The following is a 17,559-nucleotide window of genomic DNA, read 5'->3' as shown; positions in this document are numbered from 1 at the left end:
AAAATACACTGTAAGTCCCTTTGCATGAACATAAAATAAATTAGATAGAAAATATCAAACTTTAATTAATACTGAAACAGTTCATTGTGTTTTATAAAGCCTGTACCAATAAAAATGGTTTAGATGTTCAATATAAAATGATTACAAATATTAAAAATGATCGAATACATTTTTATAATAGTTGCATTTTCTTAATTCATTGCCTTATATTGAATATTTTTCTGTTTGTTCATTTGATCAACAGAAGAGTGGAGAGGGGAGTAAATGGGTTTGGGTAATGACAGGCCAGATCTGAACCTGAATTATTAGTCAGTGAAAGCTTGCATTCATGAGAGCACATCATTTGTGTCTAAATCAAATATAATTCACCGAAAACTAGGTTTTATAAGACACTGCTTATGAAGAGAACATCTTTCATTTTTTTATTTCCTTGTGCTCCTGCTCCAGCATATTGTGTATTACAAGCATCGTCCTTTGCAATTCTAAACGTTTTGATGCAGGCCAATGTTAAACAACTGCAGATGGTCCATATTTATTTGAGATGACGCATGAAAGGAAAGAGCATGTCAGATGAGAGGATATTTACAATGATTTTTCAGTGAAGTAAATTTTTGATCTGATTTTTTTTTTCAAACAAATGTAATGCCCCTCGGAGAGCGGAAGTCTAAATCAGGACCAAAAAACCTGTCCATAGCTAAACCTGTTTCACCTGTGTTCATAATGATAGGACTTCAAGCCAGTCATATCGAGCAGATATTGTGCCAAATGTGCCAAAAGTACCTCTGTGTGGATGACGTGAATGACAGCTCACATGAACATTGAGTAAATCAATCTCTCTCTCTCTCTCTCTCTCTATATATATATATATACTTTGTTCTTTAAAGATAAAATCGTAATCATATACTTTTATATTTCAGTAATATATTTATTTAATTTCACAGTACTTGATTAAAGTACAAATTTCTAATGTAATTATGCATTAAAAATAAATTAAGCATGGTAAACAGGTACAATTAACCCAGAACTTTACCCCTGACATTTATTGTCACAATATCTAAGGGGTCCAAATAGATAATGGGGCCAGTTGTAGGTAACAGGCTAAAATGGAGATTGTATAAGCAGAAAAAAATGAATGAATGAACGAACGAACGAATGAATGAATAAATAAATAAATAAATAAAATAATTAGAACAACTACTGTTGAAAACTGTTGTTGTTTTTCTGAGCCCTCAGCATGAATACATTTTGCAGTCACTTATGTTTTGCTCACTTCTTGAACTCGTTAACTATTTGCTGTGTACTAACATTAGGATCTCACATTTTACTTATGTTTTGTGACTGTCTCCTCTGATGGAAAAAAACTCAAAAACGTCTTTTTTGTCTACTGCCTGATAATCAGATCAACACAGTCACAGAGCTTGTGAAATCTTTCACCTATCAGTGACATGGACCGGAGACAGCTGCCCCCGGATGGTGACTCACGTCATGGTCTAATAATTGAACTCTTGTCTTCTTGAGCTTTGTATCCGAGAGGGAAACACAGAACTTCAATTAATGTATTTGTCTGATTGAAAAGGAAGTCAATGCTGCTTGGAAAACAAAGCTGAAAATGCAAGGAAATTAATGACGATGTATACAGTTTCATTTTTATTTTCCACTTCAGCTAAAACTTGCACTGGGATTCATTTACAACAAATACATAGAAACAAACCAAACTCTCATGCTACCATAATCATTTTAATGTAAGAATATGCACAAGGCTTATCATTGACATTATGTTAATGTGTAAAACTGATATGGCACCTAAACTTGTTGACAGTTTTTATAGGATATTCATATTTTTTTTCCTGGTTCAAATAGCTGGTCTGTAATCAACCATTAACAATATTAAAAGCTAAGCAATTTTGCGCTACATTATGGTTGAGGCGAAAATGTATTAACATAGTAATTTGAAACGTGAGAGATAGTTTATCAGTTAAATCAATGTCAGCTGACTGATGTGCACTTGCATTGTTTTGTTTTAGCTCAAGAAGGAAAAAACTATTTTTTATGCTAATTATGCAGCTGTATTTATAAATTAAGGCATAATTTCAGGATTTTCAGGACTAATATTGCAGCCACATCTCTGTATAATTCAAAACTGTAATCATGCCCATGTTGGCCGTGATTGCAAAGCTAATTCATTCATAAACCTGTCCAAAAAGTATGTTTTTTTTTTTTTTTATGGATAAATGTCAAGATTTAAAATATTTGAAATACATCTATAAAATAATTTAAGGAAAAGGCTGATTTTACTGTATAAACAAAAGACTCTCAATCAAGACTTATGGTGTAAAATGTTCTCTCACGCCATGTGTGTGTTTTACAAGCACAGATGTACGTCATGAGATTTAAAAGTAATCTAAATTATGTAAGACACTAATATGTTACTAGATCTTTGTAGACAGTCTAGTTGATAAATAGCTGATTCTATAAATATGGGAGATCTTTAATGACCTCACGCTGTTGTCAAACTGGAACTGTAAAGAAAATACTCATCTGTCCGTGGGGTTACAGTAGATCACATTAATCATATATATATATATATATATATATATATATATATATATATATATATATATATATATATATATATATATATATATATATATATATATATATATATATAAATATGATTAACAGTGGGCACCTCAAAACAGATTTGTATCTGTAAACCTCTTGCAATAGAGACTAAAATGTCTGTGACCTATTTATTTTTTAATATACCCTATATTTTCCATATTCTTAAATCTCACACACATTAACGAAACTGCTTGTGTTTATATGGTCATCCTTTTGTTCTTTTATAAACCTGCATAATCTTTATCTGTGAGACATTAACTCTTTTGGGCCAGAGGTTTACAATAGTTTAACATTTCTGTTACAGCGCTTACATTATCTCTCACTATATTGAGTGCCTCATGAAGTGGAGTCATTGATTTAGCATGGTAAAGGATAAGACATTTAATAAGACAATATATTTGATTGGATAAGACCATGAAGAAAATGTATTTTTCTAATTTAATTAATTTTTTTATTTCATTATAAAAATTTATGAAGAGTTTGTTCCAAAATGGTTCCAAAATGCAAAAAACGACATAATAAAAAAAAAAAATCAGAATGATAATGTTTAATTTTACGCGAAATGCGATATTCGCAGACAAGGGCTGCACGATAAATCGCATGTGATTGTCATGCGCATCTCCTCAGTAAAGCCGGTTCTGTGATACCGGTAAATCTCCATCACGTGCATTCAGACGGAAATTATTCAGATGCATTACACAGAGCCGTAGATCACAGAAAAGCTACGCTAAATTGCATTCATTAGATGAATCACATTCGATTATGAATGTGATATCGCATAGCTTGTCAGTGTTAGTGTTTTTATTAATGCCATTTATGTTTTTGTTAATACAGCACATAGCACTAGTCAACTAAATAAATGTGACATGGCAAAGATGAATGCACTTTAAGAAGTTAAATGTAAGGGAAATGTCATTTTGGATTTTTTTTGTGGTCTAATGTGATATTGTTAATGGTCTTGTACATGATTAAATTGTATTTTATTGCTGTTATTAATTTATACCATTAATAAGATGACCTGTTGAATTCATTTTGGAAGCGATGACTGATTAATGTAGTCCAGTGCCCGAATAAGATTACATAGACCAAGTTCATAGGCTGTCATATGTGGATCAACTTACTATGTTGTGTTCAAATTGATTCAATGGATTTATTGCATTTTGAGAAAAAAAGTGTCATGGAATTATTGCAAAATTTATAATTAATCTTTGAAGATCAAAACCTGGATTTGATTTTTTTAAATGTTGTTACAGTATAACCTAAAGATGCTATGTGAAGGTTTGAAACATCTTGCCACTTTCTTGGTAAAGAAAACATATTTTTACTAAAATTAATCCAAATGGATTTATTGCATTTTGGAACCGAACATTTTTATATAATCTGCACAGTTCGAGTGAAACTGTGCAGATTTATTTTTTATTGAAAAAATAAAATAAGAGAAATTTAAGACTTTCTTAACATTTATCTGACACTTTTATCCAAAGCGACTTACAATTGCTACATATATGTCAGAGGTCGCAACTAGGGGTTAAGTGTCTTGCTGTAACGTTTGATCAGGCTCCAGTCCACCAGAGGGAGCCTTCACCTGAATATTGAACTCTGCCACTTCCTGTTCCTGCCACATCAGTTCCTGTCTTGTCATTTCCTGTCACCCTGTATTTAAGTCATTTGTTTGTACTGCTACTTTGCGAAGTATTGCCAGTTCACTGCCTTACTAAGCGTTCTTTCATTGTTCCATTGTTGATACTTGTTATGACCTTTGCTTTTACTCTTTTGGCTCACGTTTTTGGATTACTGTTTTGGATTTGTCTGCCAGTGGATTGTTTTGCCTGTGTTTTGACACAAGCCTGTGACCTGACCATGAGTTGTGTCTATTGTTTGGATTTTATGCTCAGATCCTATTATAAAGACCCGCTTATGGAATCCACTCAGCCTAAATCCTACACTTGCTCAGGCACACATTGGTGTCTCACAGTGGATTCAAACCCGGGTCTATCACACCAAAGGCATGCGTCTTATCCACTGTGCCAACACCACCCCATTGATTTTTGTTTATTTGTTTATTTCCCATTTTCTTTAAAGAACTAGCTCCCCCAAAAATGAAAGTTTGCTGAAACTTTCAGGACATTCTTTGATGGATCACTTGTGGATTATTGTGATGTTTTTATCAGCTGTTTTTAGATTCTCATTCTGACAGCACCCATTCACTACAGAGCATCCACTGTTGAACAAATAATGCAATGCCAAATATCTCCAATATGTTCTGATGAAGAAACAAACTCATCTACATCTTTAATACTGTGAGTAAACAATGGGGTGGGTGAACAATTCCTTTAATGACAGCACTAATCAAGCTGCATGAACTTGATAAGTACCTGATAATCATGATGACTACATTTCATTATAATGACCTTATTAGAATTCTTTCATTTAAAATGTTTCAACTTACTGTCTATTCCTAGGTTTAAATATTTCAGTGTGGTCACAGACTTTTGGATCCATGCCTTGCACCATCATCAAATCCTTCTCTGGTCCTGCAGATGGATTCATTAGAAACTTAATGAACAGGATTCATTCTAACTTCCTCATTGAACATGTTGTGCCTCGAAACAGAAGTCCAAACTGATACGGAGTCATAAATGATTTGCAAACATGTTCCTTAAGTGTGAACTGACTCAAAGTTTTGGATTTGGGATTGATCTCTGCTATGGCAACAGCAAGTCAATATAAAAGAACACAGTGCTTATTCATGGGTGACTTTGTTCCAACGATGATTTCATGGCAGGCCAAAGCAGACATGCACTCACAAATGCCAAGCGTGACCAGGCAAGATTTTACCGGGATATGAGTAACAAGAGCATCCCAGTGTCACAGTTGGTTAATAGTTGCCAGGTGATGTCCGTGCTGTGAATATCTCAAGAATGAAGACGCTTGTGACTACTCTTATGATACTGTATTGTTTACCTGGGCAATTTAATTTACTTTATATAAGTTACAAGAGTGTGTACATTATAGTAATTCTTATCACAGTGAAGGAGTGTCATTGTTATGCTATGTAACCTTTTACTCCCTAGCGGTTAAACATAACACTGCATGTGACTTGTAGAAGAGCACTGGTTGTGCTTCAGCTTTGCTCCTCTGAGCAGATGAATGTGGTGTACATGGAAATCTAAAAAACATGTCATTTGAGCAGGTGCCATTTCTTGTGCTGTTGTTGACCTTCTGGGAAATACTGAGGTATGATGTAACAATGACGTATGATGTAACAAATTTACATTAATTTAACATTAATTCTTGCCACCTCTGAAAGGCCAAGCTAATGTTGATTCAGGTTTTATTACAGAGCCTATCGCTTTCCCTTTTTGCTTGTAGATGCTGCTCTGTTCATTTGTTGTTGTTGTTTTTTTTACAACCAGTGTTTCCCAGAGGTTTGACATTTTACATGGTCCATGGTCAATATTTCTCGCTCCTGACAACCTCCTCTCAGCTTCACACTACTTACACACCATACATGTGCCAGAGTAATCGGTGTCAGGACAAATTGGGTGTTATCTGGAAATTGGGTCTCCATCATAAAGGTCCAGTGACATGAAAATGTCACATTATGAGGTTTTTTTAACATTAATATGAGTTTCCCTAGCCTGTCAATGGTCCTCCAGTGGTTAGACATTTCGATAGTTGTAAACCAAGCTCTGGGTGTCCTGTTCTGCCTTTGAGAAAATGAGACCTCAGACGACCGATCTGGAATCTTTCCCTTATATGTCGTCATAAGGGGAAAGGTTACCTCCCCTTTGTCTGCCTTGCCTGGCCAAACATTTACATATAATTCAGTCGCAATGTCAGCACAGGCATTACAAACAGACATCACTGCCACAAACAGTGAGTAACAGTGTTCATTAACGCCAGATCTCTGATCAGTGATTTCTGATGTGTAGCTAATTATTCAAGTTCACACTGACTTTCTTTCTAAATCGTTTAATACTGTTTATGCATCAGTGAATAAGCCAGTGACTAAACAATCAGCATCACATTCTTTCTCTTAGTAGCACAGCATGAAACAAATCTGTTATTTAAATGGTTATTAAAAGACAGAGAGTGATCAAAGAATGCCTTTATATCGTTTATAGCTGTCAATCACACATTGCGAGTATATCTGTACACTTGCCCAAACTGCCGTTATAATGAATGACGCTGTTATGCTGAACGACGAAACTCTTACTGTATTCATGTGGATATTGTGTTTGCTGTTAGTTGTGGTGAAAGCATTTTTGTGAGAGAAAACGAAAACACTGCATTCACGCTATAAACAGACTGTCTACTCAACGCTCATCACTGCAGCCTTTCATGTGATGGGAAAAGATAAAAACAAATAATGCTATAATCAACACTTCCACGATTCGTTAATCTCGACAGCTGTAATAGTAAAAAAAATAAAAAAAATAAAATAACTATTATTGTAATAGTATCTGAGTGTGGTTCCACATGTAATACGCATTTCCAGTGCAAAGATGTCAGCCAATCATGACAGTTGGCGTTTACTCTGAATCTCACAGCAGACACGCCCCTTCAAACAGATCATTCAAGTCAGAGGACTAAAATCAGGATATAAAAATGCCTTTTATTTCTAAATTTTAGATAGAAAAGATTTTGCAGTGGATTAAATGTATCATTTAAGGAATCGACAACCTGTTTGCTAATCTTCAACATGTTTTACACTCAACACTTTCGTTAGGAACTATTATAAGATTTTACCTTGACAAAAATGTTAATGTGAACTGTCAAGTGGGGCATGGGAGGCACTTTGATTAATGATGTGAATCACCTGGAGCAGAGTGAATGAAGAGGTTGGATATAAGGAGCAGACAAGACTGGAGAAGCAGGCTTGCTTGACCTTTTTTTGTGAAGCCTGTGCAGGATGAATGAATTGTTGAAAAGAGGACTCTGTTGTCAGATAAATAATTTATTGAAATGAGTCGAAGGGGATGAATGTATGGTGCCCTGTTTGTGATCAGAGACTATGTTGGTGTGTATATGAGTGACATGGAACAGATCAACAGACATGGAATCAACGGACATCAATTCTGGATTTGGGGGGATCAGGGTTTTTAAAAAATTGTATTTTATTGTATTGAGGGGTTTTGTTTATGTGGGAGGAAGAGAAAATTGTGTTGAAGCTTGTGTAAAAAACTCGCAGCAGTATACGTGTGATTTTTCACGTTTGCCATGCCCTGTTATATTTGATGCACGTGTATCAGAGTGAAGTGATGCACTTCTGAGTAGAGTTTTATGAATTGCGAGTGGGGTTTAGTAGTTGTATTTCTAGAAAATATTTATGTTTCCTTTCTTTGGTTTTTAGGTTTTACCTGAAAATTAGACTTGAGTTGTAATGACTATTATGTGTCCAAATTCCTTATGTTGACACAATGCATTTTAATAAATGTATTATTTTGTATCAGTGCTTGAAGTGAAAAAAAGAAGTGCCCCCCCTCAAACATAAATACATTTCCATAATTCCCAATGTGTGAACTGTATATAATGCTAAAAGAAAGAAAGAAAACAGTTTAGAGCATTTTTAATATAAGCACCAGTTAAGCTGCTATACAGTACAACTGGGAGACGACAAAAGATCACTAAACCTGCTGATACGTGCTACCATACGGATCCATTCAGAATAACTAAACCACTGACCAGCGCATAATCTGCCAGCCAGGATTCATTATACAAAACCCAGACACTGATGCATTGACTCAGCACCGGCAACATGTCAGAAGTGCTGGTACGCATGAAAAATGGCAGTACGCTAAAGACTAATATATTGAAGTGCCGGTAATGCATACCGGTGCGTATCGCCCCACTTCAAGAACTTAGTAATGAAAATAAAATATATTCTTTCTATGGCTTCCGAGTTTCAATAAATAAACTTGAAATGTGACTTGTAACAGCTGCGTATGATGATGATATAACACTTTTTAAAAAATAAAAATGTATTCTTTCTATGGCTTTCAACAAATAAATAAATTTTTTAGGACTAGCATCAGTGTTATGTATGCCCAGTCATGCTGCTTTTTTAAATGAACAGAATACTATTTTTACTGTGCAACAATAAACTACAACTGACTGTCATAGAACTGTGAAAGCCAGCCACTGACATCACTGTCATTGTATGATTGGCCGAGGTGCCTCAAAGTGATTAGCCATTTAGCCATTATGCTTTTTCCAGTGGTAAGTAAATTACTTTTAAAGACATTCTCAACTCCCAATAATAAGACAATCTATGGTAAGAATGGTATTTCCCCTGAAATCTGTCCCGACTGCTCTTAGGTTTATCAACGAGTTTCTGGGAAAAGTAAAGACATGGTTTGGAAGATATTTATTTTTATTATTATTATTATTATTATTATTATTGTGCTACTTTATGTAATATTTTTGATGTCAAAATTAACCAAACAAATTAAAAACATAAAAAAAGTTATGTCCAAACTTTCCATACCTGATTTTGACTGGTCACTTTAATTAATATATTAATGTTATATTTATGTTATATATATCCAGGCTAATTGTTTTGAATGTTGTAATATACTTTTTTCCTTAATGAAAGCTTCAAGATATTATTCATGTAAAATTATAATTGTAAACAGACATTTATTGATTAGTTTTTATCATGAAGTAATCTGTCAAAAATAAACATAAATCTTAGAGATTTAGGATGACAGCAAATTTGACAAGATGAATCAGTTTATCACAGCACTTTCAGACCACTCATTTGTGCAGTATGGATTCTGCTAAAGCATACAGCATTCTGAATGGTTCTCATTTATGATTTTGTTGTGTTTTGTGTGTTACTTCGGTTGTCCTAGAAACATTTACAATAGAGAATTGTGCCCCTTGAAAAGGTTATAACATGGTATTGCACTTGTGACATAAAATTCAATAACCTTTTTTGGACAAGAGTTATTGTTACATGAACTACTAACCTCATAAAAGCCCCAAAGTTTTTAACACTTTGAACATGTCCAATTTACATAGAGTTCAGAGTGTTGTCATCTAAATCAAGAGCACTCTACTCCACCAGTTCAAAGAAATTTAAATCACATATACAGTAGATATTAAATCCACTTCCTCATCATAAAGTGCTTTCTATCTTTTATACCTTTTTCACATATTTTACTCCCCCCATATACAGTATAAAAAAACTGAATTGTAATTTAAAGAAATGGAAGCTTTAGCCTAAGTTCTGCCAGGAAGACTCAATCACTTCGTCACTAATTACCTTCATCATTATCCAATCACGTCTTTATACTCCTGTATAAAAGATCGTACTTACACATGTTTGAGTTCGCAGATGCCAACGCGACAACAACCTCCACCCTCCCCACCACCACCAGGATGGTCCTGTCCTTACCTTCCAGGGGGGGTCTGCTGCGCCCCTGCCTTCGTCTTCAGGCAGGAAATGCAGATTCGCTACCCTCGGATTACGAACCATGGACGGGGCCTTCCGCCAAAGAAATTTATAATTGTGCTCGCTGAGCTGTCAATAAATGTATCTCTTTCTGGTAGAACTTAAAAAGAAAGTGTATGCATGAATGCAGCTGAAGTGAATTCAATCAAAGAAGGTTATGAATTATTTGACCCAAAGGTGTGAGTATAGTTGAATGTACAGTGCAGACTGCATAGCTAGTTAAGAGCCTAGAAGGCTTGAACATCCGTTAAACTTATGAAAATAGTTTTTTAAGCAAAAGATAGCACTAAAAATCATCACGGCAAATCCATGTTTTTTTTCATAATAATGGATTTTCCATAAAAAACTGTGGCATATTCTAAAAAAGAGTAATAAAGACTGGAGAGTGTTGTTAGCCTATACAGCAGTCCACACACACACACACACACACACACACACACACACACACACATACATACACACTACAGGTCAAAATTAATGGAGTGATTTTTTTAATTAATTTTTAATTTAACTTTTATGCTCACAATTGGCTGTATTTATTTGATCAAAAATACAGTAAAGACACTTGAGCAGCGGTTGGTGGGAATACACATTCCTATATTAAATATCTTTAAGCTGACGTCGGGGCTGAATAAAGCAAACCAGTAAGGTTTTGATGGATGACGATTGTTTAATGGAGGTAAAGATGATGACAATGACATACTGCAACCGTACACTATTGGATGTGTGGGTCCGTCATTATTAATGTGCAAACAAACAGACTGTGTATGTGTGCTCTCTGATAGCTTTTTGCACGAGCGCATTTCAGTATGGTCGTATGTCTGACAAGTGTTTTATAATGGACACTTGCTGAAGAAGTGTGTTTTTACAGGGGTTAGCTGGGGTCTGTGGTGTTTATACTACATGGGCATGGTCATGGGTCATGTCGACCTGCTTTCAGATCACCACATTCGACAGATTCAGAATGTTTTTATTTATTTTTATTTGATTTACTTTCTTAATTTGTGGTTTGCTTTGTTTAATAATTCTGAATGGATCCGTGTATATTTATATACAGTCTGGTTAAGGCGACTAGTAGTGTTCTGTGTTGGCTTCTCCGTGTGGTCCTGTTTGGTAATGCAGCTTGACTTGTAGTTATTTATATATGTATAGAAAATGCTCTAAACAAATGCAAAAAAAATAAAAAAAATAAATAAATAAATAAATAAATAAATATATATATATACAGTATATATACCTCAGTTTTTGCTGTTGCAGTGAATACATCAATTGTGAATTATGAAAATTACAACTGTTTAAATTAATCTATAAAAAGCTTGTCGAAAACAGTTTTGTGGGAGTCATCTCGAATCTTAAACTGGGTAAAACAATTTATAATTTATAATTTATAAATTGTTTTAAGTCTTCAGACTTTTTATTTTGTTTTACTGGGATAAATCATACCGGAATGTATGCTAAAATTGTTGGCGCCCTACCTAGCCAATTTTCAACCATCCGCCACTGTGATTGGAGGCAGACAGACGCGCGTGAAATTGCCTCCCTCCATACCGGTCCATTGAATCCACTTTAAAACGAGTGAAGCATAAACAATCAAAGGCAAAATCATTTTGATTTGCAGATGAAACCTCTGAGAAACGAACACCGAGAAGGATGAAAGCCCGGCAGCCTGTCATCTGTTAGGGTGCGTCTTCACCGCAAAGATCCATCATCCGAGCAACTCAGTCAAGGCAGAGACACTGTAATGACTGTGAATGACACCTGCTATGGGTCTTACAGCTTTACAGACACACTGATTGCTTACTGCGATCGTTTTAACATGTGCGTGAACAGGGATCAAGTTGAAAGAACAAGTCTGGATGCGGTGCGCGTGCATTGAGGACGCTGGAAAGGTGCGTGTCTTTTAGCATTTCTTAATTTAAAAACACTGAAGGCTTAAATGATGTATTTGTTGGAGTAACATTTATGTAAAGTACATTTTTAAACTGAAATTCAGTCAGCTATATGCCAACTATATATTTTACAAATATGTTTTAATAAACTATATGCTGCTTCTGTTAGATAGCGTAATCAATGTTTTAAATAATTTTACATGCATGAACACACTGAACCTTAATTAGCATTTGTTATTTTATTTTTTGGGTCAAAAAGCAACAGTCAAATCATATCAATAGGCGTCCTGATTAATTTAAGGATGAGAATATGGGCTGATGAGTTCATAATTTAAGTTTCTCACGGATCTCAAATAAACTAATGAAGAGGTATAAGGCTGTATACACAGAATATGCGTTTGCATGAATTTACATTTAGAGTGAGTTCAGGAAAAGTGGGACCATGTTGATTAAATCATTTATACCTGTTAATGAATTACTTTATTATTATGGGCTAATTTGTACCATGGCACACAAGGTAAGAGTTATGGCAGCTTATCTGTTACCCATCTAATGACAGATGGTTTTAAATAGTTTTTTTTTTTTTTTTTTTTTTTTTTTGTATCTAGACCAAGCTGGTCAGTTATGGTCAATAGCTAAATCCAAGCTGGTCTAGCCTATCTAGATGATGAATATGACCTGATAGACCTAGACCAAACTGGTTGGATGGATATAGCCTAGTATATATTTTAATTTAAAAAAGAAAAAAAAGATGCACACACACACATTTATAACAATACTCCTATCATTTAAATAATAAATATTTTACTTGTCAAGGTAATGGTTAAATATCAAATTTATGGAAAAGCTCACAATGAAAAAAAAAAAAAAAGAAGGAATCCTACAGGTGATTTGTTGGCAGGATAAAGCAGGCTGTGTTTAATTGTTCAGGGTGATTAAAATCCATTTGCAATTGAGGAAATGACAGTAATCAAGAAAAAAAAAGCAGATAATGTTCCTGTAAACACACTATAATGTACCTCCACTGCATCAGCCTTTATACTGGCTAGTCTGCACTAAGATTGTACAAATCTGTTTGACACAGGTCTCCATCATGCTGAAGGTACACTCTGAGAGGTAGCAGTTCAAACGCTTACTTCAAGACCGGCACATTTAATAATTTCTCCCTCGATTGCCATAATGGCTCTGACCTGCCTTTGTGAGTCTGTGAATGGATCAGACCAGGGCTATGTGTTCTGCAACATCACTACATTCAACTTCACCGGCAACGAGAGTGGACGCTGTCAGCTTCAGACCATGGATGATGTTCTGTTGAGGCTTCTGGGCCCTAGACGATCTCCTTTCTTCCTTCCTGTAACCTTTACGTACATCTTCATCTTCATCACTGGGGTCTTGGGAAACCTCCTCACTTGCACCGTGATCACTAAAGACAGGAAGATGCGGACACCCAGCAATTTATATCTTTTTAGCTTGGCCATCTCAGACCTGCTGGTGCTGCTCTTTGGGATGCCGCTGGAAATCTACGAGCTCTGGCAGAACTACCCCTTTCCCTTTGGCGAAAGCATCTGCTGTTTCAAGATCTTCTTATTTGAGATGGTTTGTTTTGCTTCTGTGCTCAACGTTACAGTGCTGAGCATTGAACGCTACATAGCTGTCATCCATCCGCTCAAAACCCGCTATGCCATAACCAACAAACATGCGCAAAGGGTCATCGCTAGCGTTTGGGTTCTGTCCCTGATCTGCGCCATCCCAAACACCTCACTTCATGGCCTGCAGTACCAGTACCTTCCAGAGAGGGTTTTGGAATCAGCTACCTGCAACCTCCTCAAGCCCAAATGGATGTATAACTTGGTGATCCAGGTCACCACTGTTCTCTTTTACTTTGTCCCCATGATGATGATCAGCGTGCTGTATCTGATGATTGGTCTGACACTGGCCAGGGGACAGAAGCAGAGGAAGGACAAACTGGACAAGAACCAGGACAGCTGGAAAATCCATTTGGACAGCAGACGGAGGAGGCAGGTCACCAAGATGCATTGTAAGTGATGGCCAGATTTTTACAGTAAAAACAACATTTATATATATGTGTGTGTGTGTGTGTGTGTACATATATATATATATATATATATATATATATATATATATATATATATATATATTTATTTATTTAATAGAATATTAAAATCTTCAGTGTATGGGATAAATAATTTTTTGCAAATATTTGTATATTATTCGAGTTACTTTTATTTTATTTGTGCTATTAAATTGTGCGTGTGTGTGTGTGTGTGTGTGTGTGTGTTTGTGTGTGTGTGTGGAAGGCCACACAATAGCAGTATTTCTCATGCATCTCACTCAATTACCAGTGAAATTAATGCAGAATTAATTGCTAGGTTAAAATATATCAGTAATATACTGTATAGAAAAACTAAAGCAGTGAGTCATGCAAGGCATGGCATAGAGAAGAAACAAAAGGCTATTTTGTATTTTTCTTTATGGGTTTACATTTTCATAAAAGAGAATTTTAAAACGTAACATTTCTTTTTTATTTCCTTTTGGACATTATTATAGGAAATCCAAATTAGTAGCATCACTAATCCACTAGCAAATCTAAGTCAAACAGTAAAAGCGTCACTTAGATGTCTGAAAACATCTCTCTGCATCGTGTAAGTTATGGAGGAGTGAAATATCTAGCCAAACAATTGTCCAAATCCAACCGACCAACCAACAACAACAAAAGAAATCCCTGTGTTTCACATCTTCTGTATGCCTTTCCTTAATGGCGATGATGTTATTCCCAAAGCGCCTTTCAGTTTTTAGCAGGTGTTATGATCATATCATGGCTCTCTGCTCTGGTAAAACTCACAAAGTAAAGTGAACCAACATAATGAAAGGGACCTAAAAGCAAGACACTTTCATCTGCTTTTATAGAGCATATGTCTATACAGTTACAAAATGTAATGGCACAAATTTCTCCCCATTAAAGCTATTCAATTATACACTCAACTATAAGCTCATCACATTGCTATTTTAGGGTTTCTTTATATTATAAGTGTTTGAGAGAAGCATTAGCAGTGCTCGTCTATCTAGAAAAGGGCCTTGTGATTTAAACATAAAAATGTGATGAATTTAAAATGCAATTATTTCATTCATTTTAAGTATAAATTTATTAACTTTACTGACATATCAATCAAGATTTACTGATGAGATATCATATCATACTAATGATATATCATAATTAACCTTTTTTTCTTCTTAATATTATGCCTAAAATGCGTTTTAATGTCACTGTTGATAATGATTGTATGATCTTTCAATGCAACTTTAAATGTAAGATATTTAAAGTGTACTGTACCTTAAGCATGCTTGCAGTAGTTCCACTTTAGCACATTCAAATAAGTATATCTTTAGTTGGACTTAAACACTACTTCCACACAATTAAAGTGCCTTGCATGACTCACCCCTTCAGTTTAAAAAATTCACTCTGCTTTAATGTCTCTGACAATAGATTGAGATACATCACCAGTACTGCCAGCAGCACTTTATCGATTACTTTTAATTGAATAAACAATTAGCCCATCAATATTTTATAGCTGGATAGTATGTAGTCATTTAATTAATTGATTTAAGTCTTTCTTCCTCACCCTATCTCAAAACATCAGAAAACATTTCCTTGCTCTTGTCATCTTTATCTTGCTCATAGGTAATATATTTACCTAAAGTTCCTTTGAAACAATGTCTCATTAAAAATTAAATTGAAACTGTAGTGAACTAAATGCAATTAACCGTACATCTATTCTAAACACTGAATAAATCACAAAAATAGTCCATTGCAATTGGAACTTTATAACATTATATACAATATACTTGATTCCTTCTCTCTCTCCCTATAGTTGTGGTGGTATTAGTGTTTGCCATCTGTTGGGCTCCCTTCCACATCGACCGACTCTTGTGGAGCTTCATCACGAGTTGGACGGACCACATGCATAACATATTTGAATATGTGCACATAATCTCAGGTGTGCTCTTCTACCTCAGCTCCGCTGTTAACCCCCTCATCTACAACCTTCTCTCCAGTCGTTTCCGGGAACGCTTTCAAGCTCTCGTGTGGAGTCGCCTGCCATCAGGCTCTTCTCGTAATGACTCAATGCCTTTCTACATCATCCCCAAAGACAACCCCACTGATCTCCAACGTCCAGGCTAAGAGCAGGAACACGAGCGGCCCACTTCCTTTTGTCATTATCAGCAGCGGGTGGGAAAGGGAGAATGAATGCTTTTATGTGAGACAACATGCTCTGCAATCTCATATAGGATGCTTTGGTTACCTCTTGCTAATAACAGAAAAAGACAGATGTGAAATGGGTCAATTACAATACTGCGCAAATAAGTGACGTTTACTTAAAACTACATGTGAATGGACACATACTGGGTTTGGATTGGTATTGTCTATCAGGCTTTTTGTAGCCAAAGACCAACTTAAGAGAATGCTAACCAGTGTGGCCATGCTGTCCAAATAAATAAATAAAAAATTAGAACAAAAATAAAACCATGTACAATTTTGCAGAAATGCCACTTGTTATCAAGCCACGCGTGGTCAATGATATTGTTCCTGTGAACATTAGTGAAGTTACAGGAGACGCCAAAGTCACTGATTAACGAAATTTCTGCTATGCATCTGTTTAAAAAAAAAAAAATATTATAATATAATTCAACTTTATAATTCACATAAAGTCTGTATCAATTGTTCTGTATAATTCAGGGTTACACTTTATTTTCTTTAGACATTCTCCTAACTAAATAAATTATGCAACTACACATCAACTACCGCTCATTAATTTGCAACTACATGTCAACTAACTCTCTTTAGAGTATAAAAGACTGTTAGCTTATGGTAAAATTAGTAAAATAAGTTGACATGTACTTGCAAAGACTATCAAAATAATATTAGCAGATGTTAAGCAGACAGTCTACTCTAATGACTGCTAGTTGACATGTAGTTGCAAAGTTATTTCTAGTTGTTAGATTGTCTAAAGTGGACTATCAAAATAAAGTGTTACTTAATTCAGTGTATATGCATAATTATCCTTGTTTCTTTATTCAAAGCTTTTTCACTCAAATTAGGATTTATGCATGTAGATCATTTATTTAGACTGTATAAATACAATGCATTTAAAAATATCTATCTATCTATCTATCTATCTATCTATCTATCTATCTATCTATCTATCTATCTATCTATCTATCTATCTATCTATCTATCTATCTATCTATCTATCTATCAGCATGTGGGTGGACGTCTGTCCTACACATCTAAACTGTATTACTGTATAAAATGTCATACGGACAGAAATCATTTTAAACGATCGCCATCAGTCTTATTGGAAACAAGTTGTTCTTTTTTGTCATCTGTGTCATGGGGACAGGAAAAGAAGGGGTAAAAAGCACATTGTTCCCCCGATCTACTTGCCTCCAGAACTAGAGAGGAGAGGAAGTAGCATACTTGTCCCAGAAGGGAGTCTTTGGAAAATACATCATGAAAATAGAACAATAAGAGCTGCATGGCACATTAATCTTTACAGACTATTACGTAAA

General features: G+C 35.1%; 1 protein-coding gene across 1 annotated transcript; it reads left to right on the top strand.

Annotated features, from left to right (window-relative positions):
• The first annotated feature begins 11,705 nt into the window (after nt 1–11,705).
• Nucleotides 11,706–16,618, top strand: LOC128022252 (neuromedin-U receptor 2-like). The gene is made up of 3 exons (XM_052609605.1): nt 11,706–11,970; nt 13,055–14,008; nt 15,861–16,618. Exons 2-3 carry the CDS (start codon nt 13,150–13,152, stop codon nt 16,169–16,171), a joined length of 1,170 nt encoding a protein of 389 aa, XP_052465565.1. The 5' UTR covers nt 11,706–11,970; nt 13,055–13,149; the 3' UTR covers nt 16,172–16,618.
• The last annotated feature ends 941 nt before the right edge of the window (nt 16,619–17,559 follow it).

Source organism: Carassius gibelio, chromosome A11 (genome assembly GCF_023724105.1).
Source record: "Carassius gibelio isolate Cgi1373 ecotype wild population from Czech Republic chromosome A11, carGib1.2-hapl.c, whole genome shotgun sequence".
In the NCBI taxonomy this organism is placed as follows: domain Eukaryota; kingdom Metazoa; phylum Chordata; class Actinopteri; order Cypriniformes; family Cyprinidae; genus Carassius; species Carassius gibelio.
This window is presented reverse-complemented; position numbering and strand designations above follow the sequence as displayed.

What these genes read in the sequence shown, in the direction of transcription:
- LOC128022252 (XM_052609605.1), top strand. Translation starts at nt 13,150, where the DNA reads ATGGCTCTGACCTGCCTTTGTGAGTCTGTGAATGGATCAGACCAGGGC. An exon ending in GCAGGTCACCAAGATGCATT is followed by an intron (nt 14,009 to 15,860) that starts GTAAGTGATGGC and finishes CTCTCCCTATAG; the next exon opens with TTGTGGTGGTATTAGTGTTT.